Genomic DNA, 14,974 nt, shown 5'->3' on the forward strand with positions numbered 1-14,974 from the left:
TTGATGTTAACAGCTTTGCTCGCTTGCTGGCAGGGCAGTTCAGTACCCAATTTGTAATGAAGCCCGGGGGGTTGAAAGTTAGTTACCTTTAAATACATGTACAAATAGTTGTCAATGGTAATGTTATTAAAATAGATTTATTATCCCTGAGTGTGGCCTATCTTGTTTTAATAACAAGCTCAAGGGGCCACGGGAGTTGATGCCAGGCGCTGCCTCGGGAGGGACCCCGAGGTCACGGCAAGGCAAGTTCAGTCCTTGGTCTGCGTCTCCCAGCACCTGAAACTTTAAAGCTCCTTCTCTACTCTCCTGGGAGGGAAGAATATGCAAATACTAGAGGCATCTTTCTTTGAAAATTCACTTTTCAAACAAACACTAACCTCAGTGTTGTTCATCCTCAAAAGGCGGGCACCGGAGCCACCTGACGCGGTATTTATATTTCTCAGCACTCTGTAGGGCGGTGAGTGGCTCTCGTCATGGGGCAAGAAAGCAACAGGGCTCCTCTTTCGCCGGAACGGGAAGGCTTGCGTTTCCCCGGAGCCCCTGCGTAGCCGGGCCTGGCCTATCCTGGCTGTGGGTCTGCACAACTTCTGCCAAAACACCAGGCTGCTGAGGCGTGGTGGCTCCCTGGGGACAGGTCCCCGCCACGATCATGCTGTTTCCGGGCACCCTGGGTCCCCAGCGGCGGCACAGGGACAAAGCACTCAGGTTCCAAACGCGACCTTCACTGTGTTCCGTTCTTGGAGACGCTTTTCCTGGAGGCTTTGCGTCCACAGCCACGTGCTCCTGGGGCCCCGCTGCCTCTGGGTACAGAGGGGACGGCTGGGCCGCAGCGGGGTGGGGGGGGGGGTGCGCCCCGACTCCACCTGACAGACTGAAGACACGGCGTGCGCGGAGACGACGTCGGCCTCCTCCACCGCGCAGCGGCTGCGCAGGCCCCGCGTTGCTACTGGGCCCTGACCTTCTTGCTCAGCGGGCTGGGGGGCTGCTCGGCGGGGGCCCGTTTCCGCAGGGGCTCCGCATCCTCCCCGGCGAGCAGGGCCGCCCGCACCTGCCGCAGCTCCCGCCGCTCCCTGCGCTCCTCCATCTCCTCCAGGTCCCCGGCGAACAGGGCCTTCAGCGGCGCCATCAGCTTGGGCACCGTCGGGAGGTCCCCCAGGCTGACCTACGAAGCGAGACGAAGCAGAGAGGCTGGGGTGAGGCTGTCACGGCTCCCAGGCGCCGGCCACACCCCCGTCAGCAGACGCAGCCGTCATGTCAGGCCCAGGGGTGGGACAGGCCCAGCTTGACCACTCAAGAGAACACTGCCTCCCAGGCTTGTGCAGAAGCTCAAATGATGTCACTCTGGGGACCGACTGGGCCTCCAAGAGGCTCTCAATGGACTGTGTGCAGAAGGCCCCGTGCCAGTCGTGCTGGGCAGTGGCCCGAGCCTGGCCATCTGCGCGTGGACGGAGGGCATCTCGGCCCCGCCCCGCCCCGCCCCGCCCCCACCCCCGCCCCGGCGGTCCCGGACCTTCATGTGGTCGAAGGCAATGCCGACTTTCTCATTGAAGTCAGGGCTGAAGAGCGGGATCTTGGCGTAGCGCTGGCTGAAGTGGTTCAGCATGACGAACCCTGCGTTCATGCGCATCCCCACGCCGATGGCCTGGGAGGTGGTGCTGCAGAGACGGGGCGACACAAGGCTGGAGGGAACGGGTCACGCAGACCCCCGCCCAGACTCTGCCTGCTCCGGCACCAGGACTTCCTGCCCAGAGGCGGTCTTCCCACCGCCCCCAGGGAAGCCCAGGCTCTGTGCTGTCAGACCTCCGCCAGTGAGGGCCTCTGAGAAAAGCAGGGGCTGCCGACTTGGGGCAACACGCTCTTCCCTTAAATAGCGCAAGATCCGCCCCCGGCCCCCCTTCCCCGGCTTCCCGCTTATTCAGCGTTATTTCCAGTTCTTTCCCGAGCCGCGCCTCCCCCAGAACCTTGCCTGGAGGGCGCTGCAGAAATAAAGGCAGAGGCTCCGGAGACAACTGCCTGGGGTCAGAAGCCCCCAGGGCCCCTGGAGAGAAGCAGACTAGCCGAGCATCACCGGGGAGGAGCGGGAGGGACCGGCTGACGCAAGCTCAGGGGGCTCCGCTACCTGTGTGTCTTTTCCACGGCTTCCTCTTCCAGACCATCTTCCAAGGTGGCCTCGTGGATCAGGAGGGTGGCGTCCTTCCCTAGAGCATAAGCACAGGCCCTCTGAGAATACCGCTCGGCCTGGGGTGGCCACAGCACTTGCCCCCGGGCCCTGGGACAAGGCTGCGAGTCAGGACACCCACCAGAATCGTCGGGGGGACCAGAGGTGGCTGCCCGTACTCACCCATCTGGACCAGAGCCTCGCAGGGCATGGTGTCCCCCGAATAGACCACCTTCCAGCCGGACGTGTGCACCAGCGCGCAGCCGAAGGCGTGCTTGCAGTGCCGGACCAGGCAGGTCTGAAACTGAGGGAGCGGGTGATGGGCTCGTGGGCCAGCTACCGCCTCGCCCTCTCCTCCCCATGTCACACGCTCCTGTCCCCCCACCGGCCCTCCCGCGCCCGGGCCCTCCCCATACCTCCTCTAAGCCACAGGTTTCCAGCAGCAAACTAATCAACCTTTCCACTTTGGGGTTGGAGACCTCAGCTCCTTTCTGAAGGCATTTGGCAGGAATAATACTGTGAGAAGATAAAAATACAAACACTTAATCTGAAGTCACTGATTGGAGAGGACCCCGAAATCGCTATGATAAAGAAACAATTCAATTCCGTCATTGAGGCAGGGAGCGAGGGCGCTCGGCCCTGGAACCGTGTCTGGCAGAAGTGTGGCAAAGATCCAGAAACGGGAACAGACGTGAAGAGGGCAGAGGAAGTGGGAACCGCCTCACCCTGCCCCCGCGGTCTAAGCCCGCCTGGCGCACTCACCTGACGTGGTGCAGCAGCGGCTGGCACTGGGTGTGGTACTGCTGGAGCCAGGCCCGGAGCTGGGTGGGGGCCACCACGAGCAGAGGGTGGCACGGCTTCCCCAGCGACACCTGCAACGGGGAGAGCAGAGCGCCAAGCGCACGGCGCGCGTTGCAGGGAAAACGGCGTGCCGTGGCCCGAGGCATGGCTGTGCGCGCGCATGCATGTGTGCGTGTGTCTGCGCGCGTGCGCTTATTCCAAAGAAGGGCAAAAGGGCAGGGCGGTCCCGTCCTGCGCGACTCACCAGAGCCCGCTCCCTCTGCAGCAGGATGTTCAACAAGCCCTGGGAAGGAGGAGGGGACACGATCAGCCAGGTCCACACCTGACCTCCTTCCCGCGCTGGGGCCCCTGGGTGCCCGGCGCTCTGGCGGCCACCGCCCTCCTGCCCCCAGCGGACCCAGCCGCCCGCCTCTGGGCGGCTCCGAGCAGCCGTGTGGTGAGGGGAGACGCACGTGGCGCCGGGCTTGCGGAAGAGCCCAGGCCCGGGCGTAGGTGCGCGGCCGGGGAGAGGGAGGCGGCCCGCTCACCGTGTGGTGGTCCGCGTGCAGGTGGGACACGAACACGGCGGCGAGGGTGCCCAGGAGCCGGTCTACTTCGTCTCCGTAGTGGCGGCACAGCTGCCCGAAGGTGCCCTCCCCGCAGTCCAGCAGCAGGGACGCGTCGGAGCTACGGGAGGAGATAGGTTTGCCCTCAGGGAGGAGGGCAGGACGAGGCTGGGTGCCCGTCTCCCGGGACCGCTCAGCTCCTCCCGCGGGAGCTGCTGTCAAGGGGATGGTGGTCTCACACGTCCGTCCTTGTGACACGAAATACTGTCGCGACGCTCTGTGAAGTTAAGTGCACGGAGCGTACCTAGAGCTACACAGATGCTGGGTACCCGAGAGAGTTTCTGCGGAAGGAGAGGGTGAGGACATGAAATCCACAAGACTCTACTTAGAAGGAACGTGGCGACAGCCGCTGTGGCCGCCAGGAGACCTGGAGGCTCTGCTTTAGCTGGCGCGGCCCGGGGACAGCGGCTGCACCAACGCCCTCTGGGAAAGGCCGGGGCCGCTTCCCGCCAGCTCCTCCGTCACAAGAGAAACACGTCCCAGACCCGTGCGCTTCTGTTGTCGGGGTGCCCCTTACGACTGCCAAGTACGTTTAACGCATTTTTCGGCTGTTAGCCATTCACCACCAGCACCCGGATGACAAAGCAAAACTTAAAAATGAGCCTGGCTTCCCGCAGACAGCCCGGGTCCACCTCCCTGCGGACCTACACCACCAGGCAAACCCAGGCGGCTCGCAAAGCGAACGCAGGAGCCCCGAAGCCGCTCCGCACCCCAGCGGCACCAGTGAGAGGCCCTGTGACACAGAGGCGGACGGCAGTCCTGGCCTGGGTCTGCCCCACCGCCAGCCATGAGCAGCCTGGGGCAGGTGCACCGATGATGGGGCTGCGGGAGGTGGCCAGTCACGGGTTCACAGGAGGGACGTGGAAACTCAGCGAGACCGCCCCTCGGCAGGGCGACGGCATACACGTCAGCGGTTTTCAGCCGAAGACGTAACTACGGGTGCCTCCCTCCAGTCCAGCGAGCTACGGAGGCCGTAACCGCCTGACCCCTCCCCCCAGGCCCCAGCCAAGATGGGCCTCCAGGGACGTACAGGCTGTACCTCCAGGTTAGCCTGGCGGGTGGAACAGGATCTGCTGAGAAAACCCCGGGCTCCCGATTACGGGCGCCTCCCATGCAAGGATTAATACCTGATGTTGATGAGAGTGGAGCTGACATTCCGGATCTTCATAGGGATCGCGGACCCCGTTCCGAGGAAGACCACTTCTGGATACTGGCCTCTCTTCTCTATGGAAAGACACACGTCAAGCTGTTCACTTCTTCGGGTCAGAAGTGAGCCAGCACTGGAGTTAAGTCCAGCTCCACAGGAGGGGCTGGTGGTCCGACCTCCTTACACATGGGCCTGGGGCGAGGGGCCCCGGCGCTGCCTGGGAAGGAGAGCAAAGGAATTCCACAGGCCTTTCTGCAGCAGAGTTGCTCTAAGTGTTAAATAGCAAAGGCCACCTTTTCATGCTACAAGTCAGCATTTATCTCCCGGGGATGGGGACCCCCGGCCAGGCCCTGCTGCACTTTGCAGCGGTTCCGAGGGCCAGCTCCCAGAGAAGAGGCAGAGCCGCCTAGATTCTGAAGATGGGCCCCGCTTGGCCTGACAGGCCCCGGGTGCACGTTCACGAGTATGATCTAAATGGACCTTTAACGTGCAAACCAGAAACCCATCTCAAGCCCACGGCACGTGCAGCCAGGAGGTCATCTTCCTGAAATACCAGACGGGTGCCAGCTGGATTAAACCTGAACCCGCCCTCTGGTCCAGCCTTGTTTCTCCGCCTCATTCGTGAGCTGAAAACACCACTGGGAAAACCAAGTACTGGAAAGAGGGCACGGAGTTCCCGACTGCTCTTCCTGTCAGGGCGGTGAGAGCCCAGCAAGGTGAGTGACATGGCCGGAATCTTCCGTGGACCCTTCCCGGCAAAGCCAGGACTAGGCTGCCAGCTCTGTCCAGGGCCTCACGGGAGGCCCCAGAACCGCCGCACTCAGCTCAGCGTGGGCCTCGCCAGGAGAGCCTGGGCACCGTCACCTAACCTCCAACCTAACCAAGCGGTCTGGGCGGGGGCCGGCACTGGTGGTCTTAAGCAGAGGCCAGAGAAGCAATGGCTTCAACAGGTACACGGGGCTCGATTGGGCCACGCGGACCCTCCACTCAGTGCTGTGCGAACAGCTGCAGGAGGGCAGAGGCCAGGAGACACCGGGGCTGGGCCCTGGTCTGGCTCACCTGCCGGGGCCGGGCCGTCCTGCACAGTCTTCCTGTACTCCTGCACGCTCTCCTGGAAATTAGGCAGCTCCAGGGCCTCAGCAATGAATTCCTCAGGGTCGCAAGTTACGATGGCATCCCTGCAAGAAGAAGGCATCTCGGGGCATCAGGGGAGCGTGTGGCCCCAGGCAAACACCCTGCCCATCCAGCTCAATCCCTGGGGACCGCCTGCAGAAAATGCTTTCAAATCTAAGTGACTGGGGCCTGGGGCGGCTCCGCTCTCCTGCCCGGCAGACCTTTTCCCAGCTCAGGGCGTCTCACAGCTCCGGCTCCTCAGAACCTCTCAGCTCAAAGCGGGACGGGGCAGCCCTGGCACTCCTGACATTTGGGGGGGGGGGGGCGGGACGGTGCGGGCACTCTACGCAGCCCCCTGACCTCTGCTCGCTACACCCACTAGCATTGGGCATCCCCCAGGACCGGGGGTAGAGAAGGGGGCCCTTCAAGGGCCCCAACTATTCACCGCAACAGTGCCTGGTGTCCAGCAGTGGTCCAGAACGGGGTCTGCCCGGACACAGACACCACGGTGTGCACAGGACACTTCCAGTTATTCAAGGGTGAGATTTTAAAAGTTAAAGATGCAGGGCCGTAAGCACCTCTTGGGTGACTGGCTAAGGTGAACGCTGCAGCGCCTTTCACCAGGTACCTCGGGCAGTGCCGCCCCGACCCGCTAACCCCGCTCTCACGATCACCCTAAGGGAACACGGTTCTCCTCAAGGACTTTTATATAAGGCACTTGTTTCGCTACAACAGCAAAAAGCTGGAAATGCCTCCAACGCACCAACACCCTTATCTGGAACACCGGCGACAGTCTCCTTACGAAGACTATCGTGACGCAGGAAAAGACTGGCAGCGCGTCAGGCCCTAAACCCACGGTGTAGACGTGTATTTTAACACATCCCCACGTACTCAAAGATAAAAAAAACACAAAATGTTAACCATCGCTGTGTCAGGGTGATGGGATTACGGCTGACTGATTTTCTTCACCATACGCTCACTCATTTTCCACGTTCCAAAACAACGAACACACACAGCTGTTAGCAGAGGCAACTTTCGGGAAAAGACAGCCGTCAGTCCCCGCCTCCCCGCGATCAGCTTAAAATGGGACGCAGCCACCGTCTGCCACCTATCGTCTGTGGCTCTTCCTGGGTCCGACACAGAGACCATGCGGCTGTGGAGCCTGCGCCATTGACCCCCCGGCCCCTCCCAGAACGAGCCCGACGCGCCCCGCCCCCGCCGACTGAGACCACACCGACCTCTGCCACTCGCGCCGGGGCCGGAGCTGGTACTTGAGGAGACACTGGCCGCGGACCAGGGGCACGCAGGGGGCAAGCCCTCCTTCCTGTAAGAGACGGAGCCACGGTCCGCGGGGGGGCAGCTGGCTGGGGGCTGGGCAACGGGCCGGCCAAGCTGGGCCGCTACCTGAGGGCGGAGGCTGGCGAGCAGGGGGAAGATGCCGGGGTGGATGAGGCTGAGCTGCGTCTGGATCTTGTGGCTGCGGAGGTTGTGGACCGACTCACAGTGCTCGTTCAGGACCAGGTGCTGGGTGTCGGGCCCGAACCTAAGATGGACGGACACACGGTCAGCACGGCGTCCTTCTGGGAACACTCCCACCCGCGGGGTGGCACCGGGGACGGGGCGGCCGGGTGCTGGGAGTGTTCAAGAGGGTGAGTGACCTGTCCACCGAGGTCACCCTACGTGGCCAGACACAGCCCTGCTCCTCCTCCTCAGAGCCCGGCGTCTCTGCAAAGTCAGAGGCCCTGGGCGTGTGGGAAGGACACCAGGAAAACCAGGAGCAGGTACAGTGCTGGGGACTTGGAAACACAGGGAGCACAGGGGGGAGAAAGAGGAAGTGATGTGATGAAGTGAGTGATGGGCATCAGCACTCAGACCCCGGGGGGCAGAGGACCAGGGCGCCGAGGAGGGACTCCCGGGGCCGGCGGGGGAGGGCGGTATCACCACGCATCACCACGCGCCCGGGTCCAACCCCAGCAAGTCCTTCCACCCGGCGCCGGCCTTGGCCAACGAAACCAGGAGAGTGGGACCCGTCCTCCCGGTCGCTGAACGTGGGTTGTCGGCAAGATCAGGAGAGGGAAATGAAGCGTGTTTAACGCGCTGCCTGACGTGTCGCGGACGCTTAGTAAACTGAAGCTGCGGCTTTATCCTTGCAAGACTCTTCTTTAGGAAACACGCACAGGATGGTCCAGAGGCAGGATTTGTTCAGAGCTGAGGAAACCAGCCCCACGCAAGCGGGGACGGTCTCCACAGCGGGGACGCCCCCAGAATCCAGGGAGGACAGGAACCCCAGGGAGAGCTCAGGCGGGGGGCAGGGGCGGCGGCAGAACCGCGGCTGGCGTGCGCCGGGGCTCCTACCTCTCCATCCACTGCTGGTATCTGCTGTCCAGGAGCACATGCTCCGGGGTCATGTGGACCACCAGGGCCACGGGGGCTTCGGCTCTTCCTTGGAAACTGGGAGGAAGGAAGCAGGGGGCTCTGCTGGGTCAAGTGGTACAAATTCAGGACACGCGGATCCGGGGCCAGGCAGCCAGGGAGGGCGCTGTGCGGAGCCGTGGTGGCCCAGGCCTCGGCAGGGGCAGCCATTGGTCAGTGCCAGGCCGGCCTTCCCGAGCCGTGTCGGCTCTCACCTCTCCGCCCGGAGACCCCTCCTTACCTCCCGAAGGTGGCATTCTCACAGAGGGGCTGAATGAATCCTTCGTCTGGACATTCTACCACAACAAAAGCGATCCTGGGGTCTGGGGCAGTGCAGATCTCTTCAGGCAGAATCTGTGAAGTCACTGAGGTCAGGACGTGCTCCCAGGGCAGGCCCTCGAGTGACCCGCTAACACCGCATCACCCTCCAGAGAAGCGCCGACATAAGATCACCACCTGCACCCTTCTTGCCCTCTCCGCTGACACGCAGACAGGCGGCCGCCGGCTGGCAGAGGGCATTTCACACCTGAAGTGGCCAGACGGCCCGGTGTGGCATGCATGGTTCTCTCAGGTCGTGTGGTCCTGACGTCCTTACATCTTGTGACAACGTCATTCCCTTGGGCCACGCATCCGAATTCCACCCTTATGGGGTCCACCCTGAGCTCAAGTACAAGGGAAAGCATCCATCCTATAAGGAGACCCCCAAATCCTAAAGAGACAACCTCCAGAAACGGCCCGACATGGCCAGCTCTGATGTGCAGGACAAGCCTAGACAAGAGACCCTATTTTATTGCTCAGCTAAGTGCTGAAATCCAAGCTGTTCAGTCCCCTCAAAAGTGGTGTCTGCAGGGCCTGACCCAGGCAGTGACTCGGTCCAGCGTCCCAGTCCCTGCCTGTCACTGCTGAGACTGCAGCAACAGGGCACCTCACCTCTCTTCCTTCGAATGTGATGCTTTTCCCGTCCTTGACAGCAGCAATAATGGGCGCAATGGCAGCTGTTCCGCTGAAACGAGAGGCGAGGCCTCGGTGAGGGCGGGGCTCTGGGAGCTCAGCGCGCCCGGCGAGGCCCCCCAGCTGTCCCCGCCACTCACACTGGGAGGCCCAGCTCCTTCGCTTTGAGTACTAAGAAGTTTCCCTTCTTCATGTGGAGCTGTAAGGAAGAGATCTCCATGTAATTCCCGTGACTGATGAAGAAGCTTGGTTTTCGTCATTCGTTTTGAAATCAGTTGAGTTTAGCACTAAAAGCTGAATGATTTAAAACCAAGGTGTTTTATTTCCCATTAACTCCTTACACATCTAATAAAATGCAATCCATTTCCATATCAAATAAGACGTGTCCTCCAAGTACCTGGAGGAGAAAACACTGTTGCTTTTATTATCCTGCGCGGGTCAAGTAACAGCCAAAGGAGTGTCACCGGAACACGTTCTAGCAGAAATGATCGCGTAACCACCAAGTGACATGGCATTCCAGTGACAAGGACAGGGTAGAGCGTGTGGATGGTTTTTCTCCTCTACTTTTCATGTATTTGGCAAAACTGTGCTGTTGCTTTTATACGAAGTTACAATAAAAAGTTCCCAGTATTCTCTTATTATGTTAAAAGGGAAATCAATAATCCTAACACAAAACCTCATAATCATTCTGTACTTAAAAACTCATGTCCCAACGTTTTAGAAATCCACATATTTCCTACCTAATAACAGGAAAAAGTCAGAAATGGCATAAAATGTTAATAAGTCTTTCAGGGTTGACTTATATTTGAATTTCATTTTCTTCCTTAGATCTTTAGAAGCTATTTGCATTTCCTTTTAACTTCCTGAATTTAGGAAACTACTCTTAGGGCCAAGTCTCCAGTTTGGAGCCGAAAGCCTTATTAGGATTCTAGGATTTTCTATCTTGGAAAACGTTATCCTAGAGGAATGATGACAGCTTAATGTGAGCACATAATACAAACATGACAGAACTTAGATGACACCTTCAGATAACGACATTAACAGGCACTGTGGTGACCACAGACCCAGATGAAACTGGATGGAAGCAAAATGTTTCTAATGTTTAACAGGAATGTCAGGCCTAAGGCCGGTAAAACCTGTGCCTCCACTACAAGCTCAATTCAACCCGTGGAGGAAGTTGTTCCCGTCTGAAAACCGAACGCCAGCTCACAGGCCCCAGGGCAGCAGACGGCTGCCTGAAGCCCAGGCTCCTATCAGACAAGAGCTTCTCAGACCCTCACACCCAGAGCCTATTTCTCCCACCTCCCAGAATTTGAACTAGCTTTGCTTTACCGCCTTCTGAACCCTTAGCCGAGAAGCAGCAAATTTTCAGGAAAGGGAAAAGGGGCTGCAGCATGACACAGTGGGAGGAGCAGCAACAGATGGGAGGAGCCAGAGGCCAGGACACAGCCTGCGGCGACTTGGTGTTGGCGCCTCGGCTCCCAGGACAGCTGCCCCCAAACAGCTCCCTGATCACACAGAACACACCATGGTCGACGTAATCTGTTCAGGAAGGATTGATGCAGGGCCACTCAAAAGATTACCACGTAAACTGCTCTGAAAATTATTCTGCTGCCTAAAAATACAGACACACAGAAGTAACAAGCCTATGGGCAACAGCACTTAACTTTTATAAAAGTTAAGTACTTTTTATATCTAAGTAAAATAGATATAAACTATTTTTATAGATATAGATATTACTTTTTACTATCTAAGTAAGTTGATGGAAGTTATACTGGCAATGATCTTACAACTAACAACTAATATTACTACTAACCTTTCATAACTGTTCACTTGCTGGTGTTAAAAATTTTTACAAATGGATGAAAATTACAAATATATTTTAAAATCAACTTTACCAAGTCGACTTTAAATCAAATATATTGCTTTAAAAAAAAAAAAAAATCAAAGCTCACGAAAAAGCAATGTAGTCTTACCGGAGATTAGACAACTGTTTGCTGCAGGTTCTAGTATAATAAAATTTTAATGCAAAGTCCTATTGAAAGTAGGCAATTAGATCTGAAAAACACGTGATTGTAATAACATTTTCATATAATTTGACCAACTTCAGTTTACCAATCTTCTAGGCCTTTGTGAATGCTAGCCAACATTAAAATTAGTCCAGGTGCTTCCCTGGTGGCACAGTGGTTGAGAATCTGCCTTCCAATGCAAGGAACACGGGTTCGAGCCCTGGTCTGGGAAGATCCCACATGCCGCGGAGCAACTAGGCCCGTGAGCCACAACTGCTGAGCCTGCGCATCTGGAGCCTGTGCTCCGCAACAAGAGAAGCCACGATAGAGGCCCGCGCACCGCAATGAAGAGTGGCCCCCACTTGCCGCAACTAGAGAAAGCTCTCGCACAGAAACGAAGACCCAACACAGCCATACATACATACATACATACATACATACATACATATATATATATATATATAAATAAATATTAGTCCAGTGTCGACCCACCAAGGTCATGTGACTTTTCTGGACTGTTAAACTTTGTTGTAATAAAATGAGAGAGAAAAAAAAGTTAGTCCAATGTCAGCAGCTCAATGACTACGGTAAGATGATATAAACTAAAACAGAGTTGAAGGAGCCTTAATAAAGGCCTGATTCATTTGAAGGGAAATGAAGCTTTTTGTGAAAAAGTAGTCTTTTGATCCTTCTCAAACTCTTCCAAAAAATCGAAGAGGAGGGAACACCCCCAAACTCATTCTATGAGGCCACCATCACCCTGATACCAAAACCAGACAAAGATGTCACAAAGAAAGAAAATTACAGGCCAGTATCTTTGATGAATATAGATGCAAAAATTCTCAACAAAATATTAGCAAATTGAATCCAACAACACACAAAAAAGATCATACACCACGATCAAGTGGGATTTATCCCAGGGATGCAAGGATTCTTCAATATACGCAAATCAATCAATGTGATACACCATATTAACAAATTGAAGAATAAAAACCATATGATCATCTCAATAGATGCAGAAAAAGCTTTTGACAAAATTCAACACCCATGTATAATAAAAACTCTCCAAAAGGTGGGCATAGAGGGAAACTACCTCAACATAATAAAGGCCATATGTGACAAACCCACAGCAAACATTATTCTCAATGGTGAAAACACTGAAACGATTTCCTCTAAAATCAGGAAAAACACAAGGGTGCCCACTCTCGTCATTATTATTCAACATAACTTTGAAAGTCCTAGCCACAGCATTCAGAGAAGAAAAAGAAATAAAAGGAATCCAAATTGGCAAAGAAGAAGTAAAACTGTCACTGTTTGCAGGTGACATGATACTATACATAGAAAATCCTAAAGATGCCACCAGCAAACTACTAAAGCCAATCAATGAATTTAGTAAAGTTGCAGGATACAAATTAATACACAGAAATCTCTTGCAATCCTATACACTAACAACAAAAGACCAGAAAGAGAAATTAAGGAAACAATCCCACTTACCACTGCAACAAAAAGAATAAAATACCTAGGAATAAACCTACCTAAGGAGGCAAAAGACCTGTATGCAGAAAACTTTAAGATACTGATGACAAAAATCAAAGATGACACAAACACATATAGAGATATACCATGTGCTTGGATTGGAAGAATCAATATTGTGAAAATGACTATACTACCCAAAGCGATCTACAGATTCAATGCAATCCCTATCAAACTACCAATGGCATTTTTCACAGAACTAGAACAAAAAATTTTACAATTTGTATGGAAACACAGAGGACCCTGAATAGCCAAAGCAATCTTGAGAAAGAAAAACAGAACTGGAGGAATCAGCCTCCCTGACTTCAGACTATACTACAAAGCTACAGTAATCAAGAAAATGTGGTACTGGCACAAAAACATATATATCAATGGAATAGGATAGAAAGCCCAGAGATAAACCCACGCAGCTATGGTCACCTAATCTATGACAAAATCAGGCAAAAACATACAATGGAGAGGACTTCCCTGAATCAGGCAAAAACATACAATGAAGAGGACTTCCCTGGTGGTGCAGTGGTTAAGAATCCGCCTGGCAATGCAGGGGACACAGGTTTGAGCCCTGATCCGGGAAGAACCCACATGCCGCGGAGCAACTAAGCCCGTGCGCCACAACTACTGAGCTGCGCTTTAGAGCCTGCGAGCCACGACTACTGAAGCCTGTGTGCCTAGAGCCCGTGCTCTGCAACAAGAGAAGCCACCGCAATGAGAAGCCCACGCACCGCAACAAAGAGTAGCCGCCACTCGTCACAACTAGAGAAAGCCCGTGCGCAGGAATGAAGACCCAACGCAGCCAAAAATAAATTAATTTCTTAAAATTAAAAAAAAAATACATACAATGGAGAAAAGACAGCCTCTTCAATAAGTGGTGCTGGGAAAACTGGACAGCTACATATAAAAGAATGAAACTGGAACACTCCCTAACATCATACACAAAAATAAACTCAAAATGGATTAAAGACCTAAATGTAAGGCCAGACACTATAAAACTCTTAGAGGAAAATGCAGACATAATGCTCTTTGACATAAATCACAACAACATCTTTTTTGACCCATCTCCTACAGTAATGAAAATTAAAACAAAAATAAACAAATGGAACCTAATTAAACTTAAAAGCTTTTGCACAGCAAAGGAAACCATAAACAAGACGAAGGGACAACCCTCAGAATGGGACAAAATATTTGCAAACAAAGTAACTGACAAAGGATTAATCTCCAAAATATACAAGCAGCTCAAACAGCTCAATATCAAAAAAACAAACAACCCAATCAAAAAATGGGAAGACCTAAATAGACATTTCTCCAAAGAAGACATAGATGGCCAACGAGCACATCAAAAGATGCTCAACATCACTAATTATCAGAATAACGCAAATCAAAACTACAATGAGGTATCACCTCACACTGGTCAGAATGGCCATAATCAAAAAACCTACAAACAATAAATGCTGGAGAGGGCGTGGAGAAAAGGGAACCTTCAATACACTATTGGTGGGAATGCAAACTGATTCAGCCACTATGGAAAACAGCATAGAGTTTCCTTAAAAAACTAAAGATAGAACTACCCATTACTGGGCATATACCCAGAGAAAACCATAATTCAAAAAAATACATGCACCCCAATGCTCATAGCAGCTCTATTTACAATAGCCAAGACATGGAAGCAACCTAAATGTCCATCAACAGAGGAATGGATAAAGAAGATGCGGTACATATATACAATGGAATATTACTCATCCATAAAAAGGAACGAAATTGAGTAATTTGTAGGGACGTGGATGGACCTACAGAGTGTCATACACAGTGAAATAAGGCAGAAAGAGAAAAGCAAATGTCGTATAATAACGCATATATGTGGAATCTAGAAAAAAGGTATAGGTTATCTTATTTGCAAAGCAGAAATAGAGACACAGACGTAGAGAACAAATGTATGGATACCACGGGGGAAGCAGGTGGGGTGGGAGGAACTGGGAGACTGGGATTGACATATACACATTATTGATACTATTTATAAAATAGACACCTGATGGGAACATACCATATAGCACAGGGAACTCTACCTAATGCACTGTGGTAACCTAAATGGGAGGGAAGTCCAAAAAGGAGGGGTTATCTGTACGTGTATGGCTGATTCACTTTGTTGTGTACTGGAGGCTAACACACATTGGGAAGCAAACATACTCCAATAAAAATTAATTTAAAAAAAAGCAATCCCCAAATCCTCAGAAATATTTCTGCTGTAATT

General features: G+C 53.8%; 1 protein-coding gene across 2 annotated transcripts in view; it reads right to left on the bottom strand.

Annotated features, from left to right (window-relative positions):
- Window positions 1-118: 118 nt before the first annotated feature.
- Window positions 119-14,974, bottom strand: part of ELAC2 (elaC ribonuclease Z 2) — a 27,996-nt gene continuing 13,140 nt past the window's right edge. For both annotated transcript variants that reach the window (XM_068530889.1, XM_068530888.1), the window contains 16 exons: window positions 9,328-9,386; window positions 9,167-9,239; window positions 8,478-8,590; window positions 8,180-8,275; window positions 7,229-7,367; window positions 7,063-7,148; window positions 5,771-5,889; window positions 4,692-4,788; window positions 3,487-3,625; window positions 3,204-3,242; window positions 2,921-3,030; window positions 2,575-2,674; window positions 2,342-2,462; window positions 2,120-2,198; window positions 1,511-1,655; window positions 119-1,162 (listed from right to left, as the gene is read on the bottom strand). In XM_068530889.1, coding sequence (XP_068386990.1) covers window positions 944-1,162; window positions 1,511-1,655; window positions 2,120-2,198; window positions 2,342-2,462; window positions 2,575-2,674; window positions 2,921-3,030; window positions 3,204-3,242; window positions 3,487-3,625; window positions 4,692-4,788; window positions 5,771-5,889; window positions 7,063-7,148; window positions 7,229-7,367; window positions 8,180-8,275; window positions 8,478-8,590; window positions 9,167-9,239; window positions 9,328-9,386 — 1,734 coding nt within the window. In that variant the 3' untranslated portion in view covers window positions 119-943. The remainder of the gene's footprint in view (window positions 1,163-1,510; window positions 1,656-2,119; window positions 2,199-2,341; window positions 2,463-2,574; window positions 2,675-2,920; window positions 3,031-3,203; window positions 3,243-3,486; window positions 3,626-4,691; window positions 4,789-5,770; window positions 5,890-7,062; window positions 7,149-7,228; window positions 7,368-8,179; window positions 8,276-8,477; window positions 8,591-9,166; window positions 9,240-9,327; window positions 9,387-14,974) is intronic.

This window comes from Eschrichtius robustus, chromosome 20, assembly GCF_028021215.1.
Source record: "Eschrichtius robustus isolate mEscRob2 chromosome 20, mEscRob2.pri, whole genome shotgun sequence".
Lineage (NCBI taxonomy): Eukaryota > Metazoa > Chordata > Mammalia > Artiodactyla > Eschrichtiidae > Eschrichtius > Eschrichtius robustus.